The 23,199-nt window shown below is 51.7% G+C and overlaps 1 protein-coding gene across 6 annotated transcripts in view; it reads right to left on the bottom strand.

Moving 5' to 3' along the window:
• Positions 1 to 23,199, bottom strand: part of JARID2 (jumonji and AT-rich interaction domain containing 2) — a 228,191-nt gene that overhangs the window by 16,936 nt on the left and 188,056 nt on the right. For all 6 annotated transcript variants that reach the window (XM_031435169.2, XM_064476215.1, XM_064476214.1 and 3 more), the window contains 3 exons: positions 12,113 to 12,351; positions 4,477 to 5,545; positions 991 to 1,493 (listed from right to left, as the gene is read on the bottom strand). In XM_031435169.2, coding sequence (XP_031291029.2) covers positions 991 to 1,493; positions 4,477 to 5,545; positions 12,113 to 12,351 — 1,811 coding nt within the window. The remainder of the gene's footprint in view (positions 1 to 990; positions 1,494 to 4,476; positions 5,546 to 12,112; positions 12,352 to 23,199) is intronic.

Below are 23,199 nucleotides of genomic sequence, written 5' to 3'. Positions count from 1 at the left end.
AAACATTCAGGAAAAACACTCCAAAAGTGCTCCCGAGTTTACAGCCCAAAGCTGCCCTCTCCTTTTCCGTAACACATTTAAACTGTGAACTACGGCCGAGGCTGCAAGTGGCCATTCGCCACCGAGCGGTCCCTGTGGGGCGGTGCGGGACGGGGACGACGGGATCATGGCACAGGAGACCCAACCCTCTCTGGGTCCGGTAACAGACAGTTCTAGGGAAGCAGGTGTCTCTCTTCAGAAAGGAGGGCAGGACAAAAACCCAGAGGAGAATGAGTCATGAGGCGAGGGCAGCCAGAGATGTGGCCTCCAAAGATGGACTCAGAAACAGAAGAGGCAGAACTCCAAGCCCAACCACAGACTTCCTGTCCGTCCACACACCCCTGCCAGGCCAAGGCCTCAGCAGGGCCCCGGTCCTTCTTGGTGCCTCCAGAACGGATCACCAGGGGCCAGTCTGTGCCCCTCCCAGCCCGGGGCCCCATCACCCTGGTGGGCTGGCCAAGACTCTGCTGCAGAACCAGGCTGCCAACTAGGGAGTCGCCAGGATGCTGCCCTGCTTCCTGGAGGAGGGGATCTCTTCAGGGCAGAAGCCAGGAAACCTCCTCGACTCCTCCCCCAAGCCTGTTCCCCACTAGACAGCTGGAGGGAGGCAGCAGAGCTGGGCGGGGGGCCGCACGGAGGGAATGTGAATCAGGAACCGCAGAGGATCTGGTCCGTGCACGTCCGAGAAGCTCCAGCCCAGACTGGCCCCCCCCAGGCCTCACGACGGGGGCCTGCGTCCCTGGCACAAGGGCCCCTGCACACATGGGGCTCATCTAAGGGAAAAGAAGCCCAAGGCTGGAGTGGGCAAGAGACAACCCCCCCAGACTGCTGCCCAGAGGCCCCGTCCTGACAACCCACCCCCCTCAACGGCAAACATGGCTCATTCCCCGAGACAGCCGACCAGGGGCTTCGGGACCCCATCACAGCCCACCCCGCACACAGGAGCCCCACCTTATATATACACTTGTGGAAGTCACTGAGGACACCTTTGTCCTCCTCCTCCTCCTTCACCACCTCCTTTTCCTGAGCAAAGAGCCGCCGCCGGCCTGTCTTGAGCTGGGCCGGGCCCACCTCCTTGAGCTTGCTGCGGAAGCCGTTCCTGTGGGCCACGCCATTGATGAGCCCGTTCTTGGGCTCAAAGCGGGGCAGGGGGTGGAAGCGGTTGTAGTCCTGCTCCGTGTGGCCCTCCAGGGGCCCCTTGCGCCTCTCCAGGCTCTCCTTCTCCATCAGCACCTCCTTCTCCAGGCGCCGGTGCTCCTCGGGGGACAGGGAGTCGTAGGAGAGCAGGTACTGGCAGTAGGCCTCCTGGAGCTTGGCCAGCCGGTCCTGGGCAGTTTTGGGGATGCGCAGCATGTCTGCTAGCTTGTTCCACTTTTTGAGGTCAGTCACTTGCTGCATGCCGCCCATCTCGTTGATCAGCCGGAAAAAGCAGGCCAGGTCGAGCTCACAGCCTCCTGGGACGACGAGGGGAGAAAACAGTGGGTGAAAAGGGCTTTGGTCACCGAGAGTCCATGGGTGCCCGGTACCCAACATGTGCCAGGGACGCCGCTGGGCCCTGGGGTCAGAGCAGCAGAGAGAATCATTTCATCTGCGGAGAGAGGGCTGCCCCATCCTGGGTGCTGGGGTGGATAAATAGAGCCCGACAGGCTGAGGAGTAATGGGGCTCCCGTCTCAGGTGGGTGGCCTAGCGGGTGTCCCCCGCAGAGGCCTGAATGGAAAGAGAGCTGGCTGTGCAGACCTGGGGGGAGGAAGTGTCCAGCACCCCCAGGAGCAGAGGCCACAGGCACTAGTGACATCCCTCACACCGCGGGAGGTAGGGGAATGGTGCAAGGAACAGGGCATCCCTGGTGGGGGTGGCAGGGCCTGGGCAGTGCCAACCGGCCACATTCACGTCCCAGTGTCACCTGGAACAGCTGTGACAGAGGAAACAAACAGATGTGCTGTCAGGCCCAATCCCCCTCCCCACACACCCCAACACACACACTAACTTATTTCCACCCGCCCTGGATTTTTGGGCAGCAAGCAGTGCTCACGGGAGGGCAGGCGGCAGTCTGTCTGTCCCTCAGCTCCTCCCATCGTCACTCAGGCAGAGGGACATTTATCTCAGAAGGTGTGTGGGCTGGTTTTCACCCCAGCCCTCGATCAAACCGTACAAAGTACAACAAAACTCCAGTATGTTTGAATGTCCGCTGAGTGACTCTCTCAATGGGACCTGAACAATCAGCCTTACTTTGGCCAATAAAGGGGGGGAAATCTTCCAGAATAACCATCCACGAGCTGTGAGGAGGTAAATATACCACAGAAATGCTGGATGAGTAAAGTAAACATGAAGAACGCTTTAGATCTTTAGAGCTGGAGGCAGATTTCTATAAATAAGTGAAAAGAAAAGCCAACAGGACTCCCGGAGCGGCAACCACCGCGGGACCACCCTGCCCGCCAGCAAGGCAAGGGGACAGGCAGCTACTGTGCTGGGAGGGACTCTGGGGCTGGCTGGTTAGTGGAGGCCACGGGATCAGAGGCCTGAGATTCCGAGACGCACTCCAGGCCTGGCTCTCAATCGGGCATCTCCTGGCGCAGCCCACACACTGCCCGACTTGCCGAGGTGGAGAGGGAGGTGAGTCACCCCACTGTGCCAAGTGGCTCAGACCACAGGTTGACTAGAAATGAGGCAATCCGTACTTTTACTTTTTTTCTCCAAGTTCGTTATAATCCAACAGCACTGAGAAACTGACCTGGGACTTGGAAATCCGTTATTTCACGCCCCTCATCTGCTACCATCAACACACTCACTCACAGCACTACAAGGATGCCACACGACACAGCGTGCCGCTCCCAGCAGGGCTGGGGTGCTCGTCTGTGTCCACAGATGCAGGCGAGCACCCGTTATCCGGATTCTGGGAAATTCCTTCAAAACTACTAAGTCCCTTGTTTGCACTGCGAGGAGGCTGAGCTCAGAGCCACCGCCCAAGGCCTCTGCGGGTAACAGACCAGCTCAGCTTCTCTCTGGGTGCTGATGATGCTTCACACCTTGGGTGACAGCAAAAGGTGTGAACACACATACAACACAGTGTCACGGACGTCAAGGTTAAGGAAACCCACTCAGAACAGAAGATCGCTGGCTGTCCTCATGACAGTACCCCAACTCTCCCCAGAAGACCCACCATCCCCTCAGAGGGTGGGGGACCCAGGACGTCCCACTGCAGCCACGACTTGGTGCTGCTCTGTGGGGTCACCACAGTCACACAACACAGCCAACACCAAGCTCCTGAGATGCTTTCACCCCTCAGTAGGTTCCCACAGCCCAGCGTCACCATCGATCGCACCCCTGACAGTGGCCCACAAACCAAGACTCTTTCAATTTAAGCAATTTTCATCTGCTGAGGGGAATAAAGAAACCTCTGTCTTACAAGGAACCCATCTCACTGCCAAGGCTCGACACTTCAGTGACTATTAACGTCTCCTTTGCTCCCTGCCTCTGAAAGGTCAGGCTCTCCAAATCACAGGCAGGACAGGCCCTGTTCCTGTCGTGGGTCTAGAGCCGGACAAGAAGCACGTGACCTCACCGGCTGACCCAAAAGGAACCCCACTCCACCGAACTGGCTCATCTCTGCCAGAGCGAGTCAACCCAGAAGGTGTGAGAACCAGGAGAGGAAGAGGGCAGCGGGCTCCAGGAGGGCTGCCTGGGGCCAGAGTCTTCCCAACGGCCAGCGTACGTTCACAAAAGGAGTCACTGAGGCGCGCTTTACATCAGCACCAGCCAGAGCTGAGCCCACTCTCAGGAGCTGACACACATTCCCGGAGCCAAGGGAAAATGAGGAAAGAGAGAGAAATGCGCTGAAATGTCCCCCCACCCAGAAGAGTCCTGTGTTGAAGTTCTAACCTCAGCGCCTCAGAGCGTGACTGGAGACAGGGTCTTTGAAGAGGTAATTACGGTAAAATGAGGTCATCAGGGTAGGTCCTAGCCTAAGGAGGAAGGGGTAGCAGGAATACGCGCACAGAGGAAAGAGCACGTGAGGTCCAGGAGAAGGCGGCCGACCCCAGCGAAGGGGAGGAGCCACGGGAGAAAGCCATTCAGCCAACACCTTGCTCTCAGATCTCCAGCCTCCAGGCTGTGAGAAAGAACTTCCTGTAGGTCAAGCCTCCCAGCCGCTGTACTTAGTTAAGGCGGCCCAACAGCCGAATGTATGGGACAGTGTTCCTGCCTGACTCTCTGGACAGGCTCTGGCCTCAGTAAGGAGACCCTGTAGCTCCAGGGGAGAGGGACAGGGCCCACCTTCCTCCTGCCCGGAGCCCCGGGACCCAGAGAAGGGCGGCCTGGGACTCCTCCCGGGCCAAGAACGGCCGGAGAAGCAGGAGCTCGTTTGGGGGCGGGGCGGGGCGGACACGGCGGGATGCGGGCCTGGGTGCGGGGAAGGAGGCCGGGCGGCGGGGCCTTACCGATGAGCGGGAGCTCGTCCATGGTGATGCCCTGAGATCTGAGGTGCTTCTTGATGCAGGCCAGCCGCTGCACGTTGGGGCCCCAGCGCCGGCCCAGCTTGTGGATGTGCTGGATCTGCGTGACGAAGCGCATCTCGTCGTTGAGCTTGCACTCGGGCCGCCAGTCCGGGGGCGGGATCACCCTGCACATGCCGTACTTCTCCACCTGAGGGCGCACCGACTCGATGTAGACGAGCGGGTCGTGGAACTCCTTGGCCGACGGCCGCAGGACGGGGATCTCGTCCATGGCCGTCCACCCGGCCCTGCCGGCCCCCTTCTCGGCCTTGGCCGCCGCCTCGTGCGGCCGGGGCAAGGGCTCCGATTGCGAGGTAGAACGATTTTCACAGGGGACGCCGTCCGGCTTGCCGTGTGCTTGTCTGCCCGGCGGGCCCTTGCCGGCCGCCGCCCGCTTCGGCCGGTTCCTCTCCAGGCTCCGCTCGGGCACCTCCCTCTTCACGTGGCCGCTGAGCGGCGCCCTCTCCCTCTCCCTCTCCGCGGGGGCGGGCGTGGGCGCGGGCGCCGGGGCCGGGGCAGGAGGGGCCGCCTTCCTGCCGGGGCCCTCGGCCGCCCCCTTCAGCTTCTTGGGGGGCGACTGCGGCTTGTCGGCAGGGGGCGCCTCTTCCAGCCTCCGCTTGGAGTTCCGCAGCCCCTCCCTCAGCTGCCGCCCCCCCACCTCCTTAGTGCATGACTTTGGGTTCAACCTGCCACTGACCTTGAGGCCATTGACGGCGGGCCCGGTGGACTTGGACGCCCCCCCGAGGGATAGCACCTGTTTGCGGGTTTTTGCATTGCTACTTTCAGTTTTCCCTGAGATTGTGTGGTTGACAGCTGAACTGGGCTTGTGGTGATTGGGTTTGGTTTCCTTAACCAGTTCTCTCTTGGCTTTGGTGTATGTGACAGTCCCCTTCGTCACCGTTGCAGTGTACTTCACAGTTTTGGACGGTGAAGGTCTGACTTCGCGCATCTTTTTGGCACTGGTTGCACTTGTACCCAGAGATGACATTCGAGTGACTCCATTGACCTTAGAAACCTGGGAGGCAGCAGAAGGTGGGGGGAGCAGAATTAGTGCACGGCAGCAGGTGACCCCACCCGCTGTGACTAAGCAGCCTGCGCCTGCCTTTGAGAAGAGGCAACAAGGGTCCCGGCCAAGGCAGGCAGAACACCCGGCCCCAAAGACCACTCTGAAACACTTACAGAGTCTGCAGGACTAGGCACCGGTTGTTCTGCACAGAAACACACAGCCAGGCCTGGGGGCTGCCCCATGTGTATCTGGGTGTATTTACCATTCACATCTGTTGTTAGAAACCAGACGTTTCCAGTGAGGACCCTCCATGTGCCTGCCAACCTCTGTCACAGGTTAAGAATACTCACAGTATCAAGGTCCTGCCAATCTGGGAGAAGAGGATGCACACCGCACGCACGTACACATACACACCCCCCCCTGCTCCAAGTGACAGGGTGGCTATTTTTTGTATACTTCACGTAACAGCATGATCTGCCCACAGAATTTTAAAATCTACGTGCTAGAGAACGAAATAAAAACGCTATGGAAGGAAAGGAACAAGAGCACTCACGTGGCTCAGATGCTGGTCACAGGCCAGACCCAGAGGTGTGGATGACAGTCGTGGGCATCTGTTAGACTGCAGCCCAGGTGCCTCGCGGGACACACCTCACCTCCGTGACAAAGCAAAACAGGCCCAACCCCCTTGTGTACAGGCAGCTCCCATTTCCTGTCCTCTACAAACATCCACGTTCGGTTCCACAGGAATTTGATAAACGATCAGTTTCTCTTCATGACTGTCTTCAGCTTGGACACCAAAATAATTCTGTGATACATAGAAGTCACCCTCATTTATAAAAAGAAGCCAGAGAGTGACAAAGGTGGACACCAGAAAAGCAGTAATTTCCAAAGAATGATGACAGGCCCACAGTGGGAGCCACTGCTGGGCTGATTTTGGGTGGACACCATGTCACAACTCTGCCTCTCAGAGGCCTTGGACGTGCCCGTCTTGGGCAATGATTCCTCACCGGCAAGATGAGCTCAAAACCAGGACGCCAGGGTTCCCTAAGCACCACCACCTCCCAGAGGGGCAGACTAAAAATAACGCCATCACTGGGAAACAGCAGAAAAAACAGCTCTCACCAATAGCCCTGAGGAGAAGGTGACCAGAAGAGGAGTCAGGGAGTGGACTGTCCAGCTGCGCCTAAAGCAGTTTGGCTCCCGTCCACACCTAGCGCACCCACGGGCTGTGCAGACGCCCCGCCACCAGGGCAGGGTTCTGGAAGACAGGCCCGAGGCCCGAGCCCCGCCCCCAGAGCCTCCCACCTGGTAGGTCCGAGCAGGAGGGAGCCCAAGAATCTGCATTTCTAATGAGGTCCCAGATACTGAGCCTCATCTGAGGACTTACTTTGCTGCAAAGTGTCAGGAGAAGGTTCTGAAAACAGAAAAAGGAAAGAAGCACCCAAAATCTGTATGTCCTCCTGTGCCAATTATACTCGGTCCAATCAAAGCCATCAATTCTTGACTGAGATTGTGTTCCATGAGCCAACCCTGAATTCTAGACTCACTGAGGCCCCAAGCCCTAGTGGAGGGAGAGGCCGAAGGGAAGACCCAGGGGTAACAGCCCGGATGCACCACTGCAGGCCACCCACCCAAGAAGGCAGCAGCACTGAAAGGTCAGGTGGGAAGAGGGTCTGGAACACAGAACAGGAAATAACGCAAACAAAACTAGCAGCCTGGCAGCAATAAATTAAAAACAAATTTATAAAACCGGGGGTAGGGGCAAAGACAAAATTTCCATGGTAACTATCACTAATTTGGAACAGGACGCATGGTGAGGAATGCAAATATCTCTAATTTTTAACTGTTCTTTCAAACAATTCCATTGACTAAAAACAAAACAAACCATTTAAAAGAACTAAAGCAAACAGTAAAATCCTGCTGAGGCTCACAGAGGGAGTTTTCCATCAGCCAGATGCTCCGGGATCCGCACCTTCAATGAAGACACCCCTTGAGGCCCTCAATCTGCGGTTAACCATTGAGAGTAAACCTGTTCAGACTCCTCACCCAGCTCGCACGTGAGCGGACTACACAGCACCATTAATCTCTCCTTGAAGAGGAGAAACCGCCTGCGAAAATGACAACCAGCGCGCAGTGCTGGACGCCACCATGTTCTGCCAGCAAAGCGCACCATCAGCTGCATACCCTGCTGAGGCTCAACTTTCAAGCTTCTCAAACCTGGAAGCCCTATGAACCCCTGGGGAGCTTAAAAATAATGCTGATTCCAGTCTGACCACCCCCTTGATCCAGATTCTGATCTAATCAGTGAAGATGGAGAAAGGGGATCAGTGTTCGTACGTTCCCCAACAGCTTCGTGTTCCCGAACATTTTGGCCCTGCCCTCCCCAACACTGTGGTCCACCTGTGGGAGACTAGGCGCCGGACGTCCACATCTCCCAGATTCTACCTCAAAGAAGAGCGCAGGGCCCCTGGGTCCGTGCATTCTGGCTTCTCTGGGGCACCTGACCTCCCAGCCTGCTGGGAGGGAAATTTTCCCACAGTAGAATCTGATTTAACTAAAAGCAACACCTTGTTTACACATTTCTGTAAACACAGATGCCTGTTCCTTGGCCTGCACTCGTCTCCGGGGATCCAATGTGTAATTGGTACCAAAGACAGCAAAGCAGTGGAGGAAGGCACTGTCTCACCTTCCCACTGAGCATCTCCTCCCAACCACCACCTCACAGGACAGAACCAAACACTTAAGTTTCGCCTTGACCCACGGCCAGGTAACCACTGGGGCCCGTCTCACTGCTATGCATCCTGAAGAAGCACATGCACTGAGCACAGAAGAGACAGGGCATTTTAACTCACTGGAGAATTAACACAAAGGAGGCTCATGGCAGAGCCCCCCACATCTCTTCAAGTTGCTCCTTCTCGGCTTAATATGGATTTCTGACTTTGAACCCCACTCCCCCACAAATGTCACTCAGCTCTGCAGGAAGTGTGGTGTCTTGACCACTTGTAGCTCAGGTTACCGCAGGCACACAGCCATGGGGTTTTACAGCAGCCTGTCCTGGTCTCAGAAGCTGTCCTCACTCCAACCAGAAATTGTCAGGCTTTCATTTCCCACTAGAGGGAGCCATTGAGTCAGCTGGCTCTGCCTAGGAGAAACATGGTTGGTTGGAGACAGTGCATTTAGACTTTAAAACTCAAGTTAAAAAGCAAGAAAGCCTAAATGAACAGAATCCACTGGACAGGCAGTGAGTTATGGACAGGGAAGGCAGGGCCCTGGGCTGGAGAAAGGTTAAAGACAGTAGTGAGCAGAGGGACACGGCTGGCTGACAGGCAGCCCCGCTCTCCAAAAACACCTGGGTCCTGTGGGACCCTGAACCTTCTACAAAGCCTGCTCCCTCTGCAGGCCTTGTACCCTGGTCACAAAGAGCGCCAATTCAAACTCTCCGGGTGACCTGATGAACAGCAAGGAAGACCTTGAACACTCTTCAAGCTAAGGAGAGTTTCTCACATTTTTCTCTCTAGATGCTCATTTTTCCATTTTCCAGAATGTTAAAAGAACACTCGCAGTTCTGAACAGCTAAACCCTCTCCTCTCAGCCTTACTCAGCCAAGATGTTCTGGAGCCCCGTGCATCTGACCGTGAAACGCTATCCACCAGCAGATGGCCCGGCCGCTGCCCACGCTCCACGCGTTTCTTCACATTACAGCTCGGCCTTGGTGCACAGGTGAGAACAGGCAGGTGGCCCCGTTCGGTGCAGCCTAGCCATCCACATCCTGGCTTACCGACCACACAAACTTCTTTGCAAACACCTCCTGACGACATGCTTAGAAAACTAACATTTCCAAACCTTCTCCAGGTGCAAGGAGAGTTTCCCCATCCTAAATTTGTTCTGCCTTTTACTGCATATAACTTAAGTATCATTGGCAGGAAACACTCCTTTGTCGGACACCCACCACACATCCAAATCACCATCTGGGGCAGCCACACACCCGTGCATGTCAATGGCGGTCACAGCGCCTCTGGTATAATCAGAGCTGGAGGGCTGGCCAGGCCCCTCACACTGAGTTCACATGCTCAAGTCCAGGGCTTTTTAAAAAACAAAAAACTACCACACAGCACTGTGCAAGGCAACGGGGGAGGAGCTATCCTAGCAGAAAGCATTCTCCCCGCCTGGGTGCATCAGGGAAGCTGGGCAAAGTCACTTCTCGACAGCTCCCTCTAAACACTGCTCCCTTCACCCGGCCAGGCCCGGTACTATTGCACTGTTTTTTTCCTTTTAGGCTGAATGAAAAAAATTAATCAAAATTACAGATCCAAGTATTCTCTGGGCCCCCATCTTTTATGCAGTTGAAAAGATGAAAGGTCAGATTCTAATCACTGGCATCAGGCTGTTACAAAGGAATCGACAATTGGCTTTTATTGACCTTTTTTTTTTTTTCAGAGTACTTAACTAATGGGATTTGATGGCATCAAAATTATCCTTTCATTTCTCGCCATATCCCTGGGAGAGGAACTGGCATCACTGGCTCCAGATGCACAATACAGCCCAGGAAGGTTACATGTCAGAGCTGAACTCTCAGCGGAGGTCGTGGTCGGAGCCCAGCTGGGAGCCCAGCGAGAACGCGGAGCCCTGGCTACCCCATCCCGAGGACCTGATGGGAGAAGGTGGGGCAGGCAGGACAGGGGAGGAGGTGGGTGGAGAGCGGAGGAAGTGGTTACACCCTGCCTGCAAGAGCCAGCCAGACTCCCGCAGTTGCTCGGACGATGGGGCTCTGCACCCCAAGGGTGCCCAGGTCGCTCCTCTGCCTCCAGGACTGCGCATGAAACGGGCCACACATGCACACTGTGGAGCAAGGGGTGCCTTCTGCTCCCCTCCACTCTTCCCTCCAACCATGGGAACTCCCCTTGTTCAGTCACAAAGGGAGATCCTGAACTGACGGATAAGCCCTGGGGACTGAGGATGAGCTTGGATCACTCCAGCCTCAAACATGAAAGAGAAGAGTATGTGTGTGCGTGTGACTATGGTTCTATGCGAGAAGTCACACATTCATCCCTTACTGAGATTCCTGGCCCACAAATGCCTCCCCTCTGTAACTTTTAGGCTTTGAATTGCTCTCTTTCATAAGGAAACATTGGGAGGCAAGTTCTGGAGGGACAAATCCCTGTCCGGCCAACAGCTTTGGAACCTGAGTAGACAAGACACCAAAGGGATGGTGTGTCCTGTGCTTTATGCCTCTTGGTCCTGAAAACTGGGCTCCTGGCGTAGGGGAGGCCAATTCCACAAACAGCTTGGGTGTTCCCATGAGGAAAACTGAACTCTGTTTGGGGAACGGTGAGCAAAATATGCAAAAACCACTTGTTCAATCTCAAGATAACAGTGCAAAGCATGCAGCGGTGATCTGAGGACCACAGAAACAGACCCATGAGGGTTCGTGCCTCGTCATCCCCAACTGAGAGCTGAGTGGTGTCTGAAAGCTAAAGGTTAAGACAAATAACACGTGTACATACATGAATATAGTCACAGAGTCAGAGAGAACCATTTCTAACATTATCAAGAACGAGCAAGACCAGGGGGAAAGAACGGTTCAACAAAAGAGAAACTCCAACCCTGACACAATGACCATCTTTCAGTCACTCGACAACACTGCCGGTCAAGTCAAGGAACCTCAGGTCCACCCTCACCTCACCCCAAATCAATCTTTCAAGATCACAATCTTCGGTCTATTCTAGGGAAAAACTTAACTGCGTGTTACAAGATTCCCAGTGAGGAGCAAGTCCTCGTCTGTGATCCCTGTGGCTCACTGACTTCGACACCGAGTGAGAACAGGGAGTAGAGGGGTCAAGGAAGTGCCACCTGTCCTGGGACAGCCCCACAGCAGAGCGCCAGGCACCTCCTCTCTCCCTGCTGTCTCTGTCCTGGGTCCTGGAAAGTCACGGCCAAGGACAGGAAGCGCTGTCGACGGGATCTGCGCTCTGTATCTGATCCTGAAGTGGGGGGCAGAGGGAGTGCGGACTCTGCTGATCCCAAGGGTGCAGGACAGAAATGCACTGGGGGAGTAAGTGTCCTGTTGCACCTGCACCCCGTCTCACCCCCACCTGCAGCGGCTCAGCAGTCCTGGCCGCGAGACACTAATGTGTCCATCAGGAAGAGGTACAGCCCAGGCCGTCCACTGCTGGAGCCGCTGCTGGCCTGTTCCAAGGTAAAGTGTGGCCCTGGCCTAACCTGAGAAAACGCTGCTCCCTCCCCAGTACTCTGCGCCTCACCTGGCGCCCGGGACACGGGGATGGAAGAGGGTAATGAAGGGGCATTCCCTCCCTACCCTTCTAGAACATCCCAGCTCGAGAGAGCCCGCAGCTGGTGGCACCGGGTGACGGCAGCATCTTCCGGAGAGGGATGCGAATCCACCAACGGGAGGGGAGGCGCAGGCCCCGGCACTTCTGCGCCCGGGTCGTGTTTCTCTCACCCCCTCTCCCCTCTGAGCATCCTTTCCTGCTTTCTGAGCCCTGGAAACATGGATTTCCCCTTCAGTTAACTTGGTGATCAGGGTCCCCTGTACGGCCAGGCCAGGCAGGGCTTTACCTGTTTCCTTAAGTCCTGAGCCGACCGATGCAGAGGCGGGTGGTGGTGGGTGGCGGCGAGCCCCTTGGCCGAGGAGCCCCCCGCGGAGGGGGTCGCGGGGGGTAGGCTGGCAGAAGCCTGCTCCCTTCGGCTGTCGGCCCGGGGCTCGCTGTGCTTCTCCTTCGCGGGAGTGGCCTCTTTGCTTTTGTGTTTCTGAACAGGTTCCTTCTCCCGTGATGACCTGCTGGAACCATTGAAAACTGGAAAGGAAGGAGAGAGAAGAACAAAGTCACTACATCGGGTGTGCTGCCCACTGTCTTGCCCCCATACCCCCTGAAGACAAAAGGAGAAAGAGAAGAAAAACATTCCGGACAAACACCGCGTCTCATATGCCCTCAAGTCAAGACAAGCACCACAAAGATAAGAATAATCCTAACATGGAGAGACCAAAGCAAAAGTTATAAACACAGACTGAGAATCATTTGCTTTGGTTGAAACAATTGAAAAATCCATTTTAAAAATCCCTACAAACACACACACACACACACACACACACACACCCCTCAGAATATCAACAGTACACCTTAAACAAAACAGTGGAATTAAAATGAAGAAACCAAAACAAAGAGTCACATTCCAAGAGCAGGGCCACTTCATGTATAAAGATACAGGGGCTCTAGAAATGGTCATATATATTCTTTAAACTTAACACATTGTGAGGCTGCAGATCTGATGACAGACATCGGTCAAGATGTAGCTGTGGCACCAGACCCCTGGGTGACCAGAGCAGAGCGAGAGAGGCACGGGAGCCCTGGGCCGGACCTGCTTCCACTCCAAAAGCCCTGACAGACAGCAGTAACAGCTGACACGCACTAGGTGCCTGCTGTGAGCCCAGTGTGGGCCGGGAAGTCGTTCAGTCTCTGGATCCAAAGGGACATGATCTTCACGCCCACTTTACAGAGGACCCAACAGAAGGCGCGCGCCTTGCCCAGGCCGTGCTGCCTCCCAAGCGCCCCCCTACAAAGCTCCTGACCTCCAGGTGGCTCTCAGTGCCCCTTCCAAATGTGCCTGCTGGACCCCACCCTCTCCTGCTCAGGAAGTTCACAAGAGAACAGTGACGCTCGGGTCTGTGCGGTAACTTCATCAGCGCTGCTGCCGCGAGCCTTCTCCTGTACTTCGCAGCTGGGACCCACACTCCCAGACAGGCTCGGCGGGCCTGGACGCTCTCCAGGGCATCAGTTCCACATCTGTCCCCTCTTACCCACAGGCCCCCCTCCCCTCAAGCCATCCCGGCAGGTGGCTACTTCTTCAGCGAAGGAGGAAGGGTGCCTAAGCCTGGTCTGTCTGGCCCCACAAGCTCCAGGCAGAACAGCCAGGGAAGAGAGCGAGCCCTTTTAGCTGTCGTTTAAAAAGGCTCCTGTTGTATTTCCTGGCAGAAGGAGCCTCAAAAGGTCACTGTGTCCACCTGCCCATCAGACACCTCCTCTCCAAGGCTATGCCCACCCCAACCAGGCCTTGCAGAATTCCAGGCAGAAGTCACCAGAGGACCAGGCAGCTGTAAAGAGAAAACTCCTCCTCTGAGGTGGAGTCTCTTCCTGAAGCCGAGAGAAGCAGGGGTCCAGCCCCCTCCTCAGACAACCTGGCCTCTCTTGAGGGTGCCCTCCCTCCAAACTTACCCACAGAGCCTTGCACGCTTTTTCACCCCCATTCGTATGGGTGTCCTATAAATTACACTTATGCCTTGTAGGGAGCAAATGTTTTTCTCTTATCTGCTTTCCCATCTGTTAACAGTGCTAAATCTGCTAACACATTTTTTAAAGTTTCTTTGGTTTTATGCTTAGAAAATCCTATCTTTTCAGATGGTAAGATACTCCTCTAAGTTTTCTTCTAATTGTTTTCCATTTTTGGGGGGTGGGGTAGGGTGGGGAATTAGGTTTATTTATTTGTTTATTTCAGTGACGATACTGGGGGTTGAACCCAGGACCCTGTGCATGCTAAGCACATGCTCTACTGCTGAGCTGTACCCTCCCCTACGTCTAATTGTTTTCTGGTTCAGTCGCTTAGATTTGTTTTAGAGCACTTGTAATTACATCGTATATGGTGTCACACAGAGACTCACATTTTCCATATCTGGAATGGATGTGAACCCTGATCTCTAAAGATGCTCTCAGCCCCAGTGATTACACACTCTAAACAGATTTTCAATACTGAGAAGACCGGCATCACATCAAAATATGGTATATGATCCCGTGTTGTGTGAGGTTCTGCTGGATACCCTCAGTTACAGGGAAAATGGAGAGCTTCGAATGGCTGGCATTTATTCTAAGTGTAAGTAACTACACGCTGTCAGAAACCATCCATCACACCCAGGCTGGCGGCATCTGTACTTGCTTTCAAGACAAATTAGAAGCAACATCCATAAGAAGTCATACTTCAGTGTGATTAAAAATCAAGCCAAGGAACATGCATCTAGGCGACTCCTGACCGTTCAACCAATTTTCTAAGGCGGTGAACACAGCTCCTTTATGGAAACCCAGCACAGGAAGTTCTTTATTTTTTCTTTTTTAAATCTTAAATCTTCCAAACTTCTCCAAGCTTTGTTACTGCCACAAGATGAGCTTCGTGACACAGTCTGCTATGAAAGAAGTGCCAGTTCCAGAACTAATTCTCTTTATTTGGTTACAAAAAAATTTTTTTGATTCTGGGGTTGGTCCCCTTTCGTAACACTGTATGAGCAGTTCAACTCCTGTCTACACCTGGGCAAGCTGTGTACAGCCTTGGTTTTCTCACCCGTAGGCTGGGGACCACGTGCTCCTGTGTGAGGGTTCAGCTGGCACTCAACATTTGGGAGAACTTCCTGCTGCATATTTAAAAGGACCATCTCAGGTTACTACATACTCAGATTGGGGCAAAATCTCTTCTAGCTTCCCGATCTCGCTGCCGATCCAGTAGGAAAAACAGGCTTCACTAAGCTGAACAGCAGACCTGAGCAGACCAGACCCACCACAACCTCCTGCCTCCCAACATCCACTTCATAGGAAAAAAGAGGTGGTGCCAATGCCCTGTCCAAGCAAAGAGAAATAACGATGCTGAAAACAACTCACATTTTCTACCAGCTTAACGAGTGACTTGACCCTTGGGGGACCCTCAGGCCCTTTCAGGGGATTCCCTAGGTCAAAACTATTTTCATAATTACACTAAGAGAGTATTTGCCTTTTTCTCTACGTTGCTATTTCAATGATGGTTATTAAAGGCAGATTAGCCATCAGGGAAATACAAATCAAAATGACCAAGAAATCCCACTTCACATCCCCTCGGACGGCTCTGTTCAAAGACAATGGCAAGTGCTGGCCAGGACAGACAGACTGGAACCCTCGTGCACTGCAGGTGGGACTGTAAAATGGCATGGCCACTCCGGAAAACAATCTGGAAGTTCCCCAAAAAGTGAAACAGAGTTCCCATGTGACCCAGCAATTCCACTCCCAGGTAGGCACACAAGAGAAATGAAAAATGTGTCCATGTAAAAATGTGTGTACAACTGTATTAAGTACAATTATTAATAACAGTTCAAAACAGGGGTGGGGGGAGATAGTCCAAAGGTTCATCAGCCGGTATTTATCTAAACAAAATGGGGTGTTACACACCCATAAAAAGGAATCGGGTACTGATACGTGCTCCAGCCTGGGCGAATCTTGGAGACATTCTGGGAAGTGAAAGAAGCTAAGGACAAAAGGCCACCTCCTCCTGCAGGATTCCATCCACGTAAAACGAGCAGAACAGACCAATACACAGACACAGAAAGTACATGAGCAGTTCCAGGAGGGGAGCAGGCTGGGGAGGCTTTGGGGAAATGGGAATGACTCCTAAGTGGGTACAAGCTTTTCAGGAGGAAGGCGATGAAAATGTTGACTGTGGGGATGGTCGCAAAACCCTATGAAGATACTAAAAACTACCAAGTTGTACACTGTGGGTAAATTTTATGATATGTAAATTATATCTCAATAAAATTATTTTTTTAAAAAAACCAGCAGCAATAAGTGGTAAAAATTTTTGGTGCCTTAACACAAATCAATGCAATTGCACCAAATCTGACTAATACTTATTATATTCTTCATTACCAGTTACTAGCAGTTAATTTAAAAAAAAAAAAAAAAAGCCAGTTTCACATCAGAAAGTGACAAAGCAATAGAAATTGTTAACAATGTTAAATCTCAACTCTTGTGCATCCATACTTTGTATGACACACGTGTAAGGTGCTTCTCCTGAACAGTGATGACTGTTTCTAGGGCAGAGCACTTGTGAGATTGTTTAATGCTGTAAGCTAGCTGCTTTTTCATGGAATTTTTTTTTTTTTAATTTGAAAGGACAACTGATGTAGCCATTTGTCGGCTATCTTCTCAAAAATGAATAAAGTCAGCCTGTCAAGGGAAATAATAGTTTTTGCTGCCAACAACAAAATTCACGATTTCAGGGGAAAATTACAATTTTGGAAAACCTGTATCTGCCACCATGAGTTTGACAGCCTCTCAACACATAAGGACTTTCCCGATGAGTGTGCAGAGATGAGATTCTTTGATACTATGTGACGAAAGGTGCTGACGACTGCAAGGGGTGCAAAGCCCAGTGAACCATTATTTTCAAATGATCAATACAAGATGTTACAAAATTGCACGTGGGTACATGAGCCATTCAAGGCAGAAGGCAAATCCATGGACTTTAACACAACAGAGTGTGAAAAGTTCACCACCATGGGTTCAGATCGCTGTAACAACTGATCTTGAAGAAACTATGCTGGTTGAGTGTGGGTATGAAATGAAAGAACAAAATCATTCACAAAGGCTCCTCCCTCTTCCAACCACCTATTTTTCTGAGATTGATTTTCTTCATATACATCAACCAAAACTATATGCGGCAAGAGAGGCCAGCCCCTGGAAACTGCTAATCCACTTTCTGTCCCTACGTTTTGGTCTGTTCTGGTCCGAATGCAGAGGCAGACCTAAGAATCCAGCTGTCGCTGTCCAATCCAGACCCTGAAGAAATGTGCAAAAATGTAAAACAATGCAACTCTCCTCGCTAGAACTTTGGGGGTGTGGAACAGAGTCCCTTTTCATTAAAATGTTATTTGTGTTAACATGTAATGGGTTTGTGCTGTTTTTGAATGAAATTTCTAAATTTCCTGTTTTAATTTTAACATGGTAAATATCGACAAATGCAATCCACAAAATAAACGCTTTTAGGGGTTCCCTCAATAAGTGTTAGGAGGAAAAAGGGATCTTGAGACCAAAAAGCCTGAAACCAGTAGGCTGGATCGTCTTCACGACGGTGATTAGCTGCAGCATGGCTTCCAGAGGCGTGGATGGATCCTGTACTTCCATCTACACCTACAAAACCCCCCAAAACTCAGGCTCTAAGGTGAAGCTACCTGAACTTGAATCTGGAGAAATCATCTGCTAACTGTTTGACTTTGGACTGGTTTCCTGTCTAAGACTTAGGGTTGCTTGGAGGATTCAGTGAGGAAGTTAATCTAGAAAGGATCTTAGTAGGGGCAGTGGGCAAGCGTTAGCTTGTACGGGTCACCACACCACTTCCGATGGAGTCGGTGGCAAGTCGTTACAGGGAGACTTCAAGGAAATCAGTTGAGAGTGGAACTGCCAGCAGTATCTTTCTGAGATCCAGGGGGGGAAACCCAAACAGATCCTCCACTGGCATTACCTGCACCTGCCATGGAAGGCACAACTCAGGTTCTGTTCTAATGCCTTTCAGGAGCTTCCACACCAGAGCATCAAAGAGACTCCCCAGGAAACACTCAGGAAAGCCAAGCTGGGGCAAAGGGGGCTGTGACTACAACAGGAGAGGAAAAAGGGAGGCGTGTGCCCTAAACATTAATATTAACCAAACTTGCTGCTCTGTGAACTGCAGCCCCTGATTCTACAAAAGACTATTTTGACAGATAATCAGAAAGGGGGGAAGGATTTCAAAAATACAAAAATGAAGAACTGAATAAAATTAACTCTGATTTGCAAACAAAAGATGGGTTTTCAAAGGAATCCGCTCTTGTCACCATCTTGCTATTATTTCACAGCTGCCATCCACCCAAATGGCAAACAGGACCCAAAAGTCAACTCGTGTTCATGGGGGGCCCCCACCCATGGGGGGGGCACACATTGGCTAAGACGAAGTATATTTCGTCCTCAACAGCTCATTAGTTTTAAGTGTCGTGGGAACCTGCCAGTTTTAGTCCTCCAAGTAATTATCTTTTGTCTTAATTTGTAAGATTCTCCAGAAGAGGAGAGATGGGGAAAAGGAAAAAATACTCACTCCCAGGAAAAGCCTAAACCCTGTGAACATAAGAGACCCACACGCTGTCTCCAATTAGAAGGAGTAATTGGACTCGTTTCTTTAAGGAGAGAAACAAAGCATTTATCCCAGTGAACCACATTAGGGAAACATACTGTACTCAGATACAAACAGCTCTGTGTTAATCAACAGAGACACAGCTATTGATTTGTATACACATATGCTGAAAGTTAAACGGCCCACAGACGAGGGTTTTCATGCCATGGCAAGCAAAATCTTTAAATGCAAAAGACTGGTATTCTGATTTAGGGTCACTGCATGGCTGAGAAGGTAAGTTCTGTTCCCAATAAGGGATGAAAAAGAAATGGTCAAGAGAAGTCACTTTAGAAACATCTTCACCAGCATTCCCGCGAGGGCTGGAAAGGTGGGAAACGACATTTTCTAAGGAGGAACTCGCAATATAGCTCCAGGGAGTTTGTACTAAAGGATGTTCCCCGACCCGCAGAGTAAGATCCTGATGTGGTTCCCAAGGAAGAGCCATAAGGCAGTGGATAAAACCGATTGTAAGGTCTTTAAAACACTCACGACATACACGACCTCTCGGAGGGATGGAGATAGCCTGGCTGTGATTTCCAGCTCCCAGATCAGAAGCACATCTGTGCCTCTATTCCCACAACCACGGGCCAGCTGCCTCCCCTCATCTGCCCTCCAGGAATCTCTTAAGTATTCAAAATAAAGGATATAAAATGCCTTCCGTTCTTCAGAGGAAGGAGTGGTGCAAATAAAAGAAAGTTGATGTTTTCCAAAGCTCCTGCTGTAACGGCAAGGAGAAGACCCACATCTGAAACAGTCACTCCCTAAACAGAGCCGACAAAGCCAGCCTCCCACCCTCCCCACATCCAGCCACCCCAATCTTGTAATTATTCGTGCTAATAATAAAGGCACCTCAACAGAACACCAGGAAGTGATCCTGAGGTTTTTTTTACTAGGTGAGTAGGAAAGGGGACTGACTCCTTGCCTGGTGTCTGACAAAAAAAAAAAGTTACTGTACCCTGAGATGACCCCATGTCCAGCCTTCACCTTCTTAAAACAGAAACGTGGACAAGACCCACTCAGAAAGCTGGGCCGGGAGGTCTGCTAGCAGACACGCCACGACCAAGAGGGAAAAGTGAACAGTCTCAAAGACTAGACTAACCCCCACATTACATAAAGTAAGACCTGCTCCCTGTCCTGCCCCCCAAAACAAATCTAAGGGACAGAAAAAAAAAAAGAAAAAAGAAGAAAGAACTGCTGTAAATAGCAGAATGGGCTACGGAAAAGAGAAGCAAGCCAAGTTTCTGATCTGGAGCCAGATATTTAAATGTAAGCTTCGTGTCATTACAAGGCGTCCCGACGCGGGGCAGACAGACTCCGTCAATTGGCTGGCAGTAAACCCTTGTTACTGTACAAAAGCCGCACTTGCTCCCTGGAGCCAGTTCAACTTTGAGTCACTATTGTCTGAAAACAATGGAATGTGTCTGCCAACCTGTGCCAACAGTTCAAAAGGATTTTAATGCAGTCTGTGTGAGTGAGTGCTGTAACCCGGTTTGCCCTGGGCGAAAACAGCTCCCTGACTTTGCTCCAGCAGCCACGAGAAGAACCAGAGACCGCGGCGAGGACGTGCGGGTCGGCACAAGCCCCACGCCGGGAGCCGACAGCGGCAGATGAAGCCGCAGCGGCCTCCGAGCACCCCGGCTCCAGCCTCTCAAGCGAGTTCTGCTGGTTCGCGTGGAATCGGCAAGAGCCCTGTGGGATTCCCACGCCATGACATCCCATCACTTTGGTGACTCGTGTAACAGGAAAGAAATACGCTGAAAAGAATTCCTCAAGCGAATTTGATTTTCGTTTCTCTGTAACAACTTGAATCTGTAAGTCATAGAATATTTCTTCCATCCGAATTTGGTCACCACAGTCCCAAGATAGAGAAATGTGAATATGTTATGGGCAATGATGGAATACACCTAACAGAGCTGGATCGATGTGCCCGTTAAATGTGTTTCTTACACAGGCTCCTAACAGCTGCTGACACTGAAGTTTGAAAAGGGTGTATGTATGACCTTTATGAGAATATAAAGGTCAGGGAGACACAAAGACTATAAATCAAGATGAATGGCTTCTGTCATTGAAAAATGGTTTCTTGGCCCACCTGTCCCCCAAAGGAGCCGAGGAAAGGAGGAGACTGATGGCCTGACAGTGACTAACCCCCAGCCTGTGCCCGCAGGGCTGGCTCTAAGGCATCTGCCTTCCCCATCGTGCAGCTGCGGGGCCCGCTGGGGGGGTGGGCACGGGGCCAAGAGGAACCTGGTGCCTTCTCAATCTCAAGAAATAAAACAGAGCCCAGCACTACGGTGATACTCAGAAGGGGACAAGCGTTAACTCTGGAAGAGTAAGTAAATCAAGGGGTTTTTCTGCAGCTTGGGGTTTCTTTCACAGCCCTACATTCAAGAAAAAGAATCCTAAAAGGCCAACCACATGTGAAGTAAATGGCAAGACTTCTTTGAATCTAAACAAGGAATCTCTGACTATTCACAACAAACCAGGGCAGACACACCCTGCCAGTGTGCACAGGAGCTACTCTGGAAGGCCTTCCACATACACAATCAACTGTACAAGTTATAGAAGAACTGGTAATTTGCAGAATAAAAAATATTAGCACAGAAGAAACTAAATACAGAAATATTCACAGTGCAGTAAGGACTGTTTTCAAGGTTCTCCAAACAAATACTGTGCACCTGCTTTTGTACCACAGTATCTCTACCCTCCTCATCCAGCCAGGAAAGGAATGACTTTTGAAAGTCCTATATGCACATTTTCAGTCTCTGGGAACAGGATAACTGCTCTGTGAGGCAGGCCAGATGAATTCAGCTAGAAATATTAAATACTGAACAGTTTGGTGAACAGCTCAACAATTCAGTTCACAATGTGTATGATATAAACACACCCCACCAAGTGTGGACAACAAAATTGATGAAAAGTTCTGAAAATCTAATACATTATCTTAATTTCTTCCACACTGCAGGGTATTACAGTTCCTTAGAAGAAAGAGTTGTGGGTGTGAGGCCAGTAACAGGACAGCAGCCAGCCCCACCTCAGGAGAAGTCACCAAGTGCCAGGCACCGTGCTAAGTGTATCTGTCACCCACTCCGTCCTGACAGACCTTTGTTTATCCTTAGTCAGCGATTACTCACAGATCACGTGATCTACCCAAACCGTATGATCCAACAGATTTTTGCATATTCAGAGTTGTGCAACCATCACCACAATGTAATCTGAAAACGTTTTCACCACCCCCAAAACGAAACACCATCCCTGCCCACTCCTGAAACCTAATCGGAAAAACCAGGTGTTATTTTACAAACAGGAAAACTGAGGCCTTGAGATTAAATTATTGGCCAATCACACCTGGTTAGGAAGACACATTTGAGGCAGAAGTTTCTCTTTCACCACCAGCCTCTCTTTCTGGTTGGTCATCACTGAAATCTGCAAGCATCTCACCACAGAGGAGAGGGGCCCCCATGTCATCAGGAAGAGACATCTGCACACGAAAATACTGGGGGGCCAGTGCTGTCCTAGTGTGCACATGCCCCCTGAGGTCCTGGGTGGACCGACAGAACCAACACTGTAAGGAAAATGGGAAGAAACAGGGATGGGCGGGTTACACTGTCAGACAGGCATTACTGGGGACCGTCTGCCACACCTGGAACAGCTCCTTCTCATAATGACAAGGTGAGGAATGTCACACGCTCAGAGTGGTCACAGTCCCTCTCGGGCAGCCCTTGCCGTGTGTGCCAGGTATTTGAAATGTACTGACTTTCCAGGATTCTCTTATCAAGGACAAGGCTGTTCTAGATTTCCAGGTCTTTTCAACCGTATGTGGCATTAATAGTCAGTACAGTGCTCTCAACCAGATACAAATGAAGTGTATACCGACTCAGTTACTGCTGACAAAAACCTATGAAAAAGGTACTCCTACTGCCCCTTTAAGGATAAGAAAACTAAAACCGCCCCAAGCTGCAACCACCTTTGGGAAGACAGGCCCCAGTGCAACCACCAGGCGACGTGGCCCCAGGCAGGAGAGGGGTGGGGGGTTAACAGCAAATACTTACCGCTTGACTCTACATGTACTACTGCTCTGAAAAAACACGCTCCCAACCGCACTCCAAACTCCTGCAGGTACTCACCTGCCTCAACGGGGCGGGACGGACGGGACGGGACAGGGGACACAAAGCTGCAGGAGGTTTAAAAAAAGGTGACGATGTCCCATGAAAACATCAATTAAAGGGGAAAAAAAAAGCATTTCTCAGCTGGAGAGTGTTCCCCCCGTGACACGTGGCGAGGCCCTGGTCCTGCCGCACACCCACCCCCCACCACCCAGACAGGGGGGCCCACATGCACCTCGACGGCCACCACAGAGCAGAAACGCGGTAAACCCAAGGCCGGTGCTTGCTGGCCCTCACACCACGTGCCCCCGGTGTGAGTCCAAAAGCAATTAAATCACTCCAGCTGGGAGTCCGATGGCATGTTTAAAAAGCCTTCTGAGGAATGTCGCTTTTCAGAAAGAGCACAAAAAGGAAACTGGTCTCTGCTGCTCCTTCCACTTCTCATTAAGTGCAGAAAACGCACGTGGAGAACATCCAACACGGGGCTGACGTGAGCAACTCGCCTCGCAGCGTTCTCCTTCGCCAAGGATGAGGGACCCCAGCACTGAGGGACCACCAGGGCTGTTCTCATCGGAGACAAACGCATTAATACCCTACCCGACCTCACTTGTG

This window comes from Camelus dromedarius, chromosome 19 (genome assembly GCF_036321535.1).
Source record: "Camelus dromedarius isolate mCamDro1 chromosome 19, mCamDro1.pat, whole genome shotgun sequence".
Taxonomy (NCBI): domain Eukaryota; kingdom Metazoa; phylum Chordata; class Mammalia; order Artiodactyla; family Camelidae; genus Camelus; species Camelus dromedarius.
The sequence above is the reverse complement of the archived record's forward strand: the minus strand, read 5'-3'. Positions and strand labels throughout refer to the sequence as shown.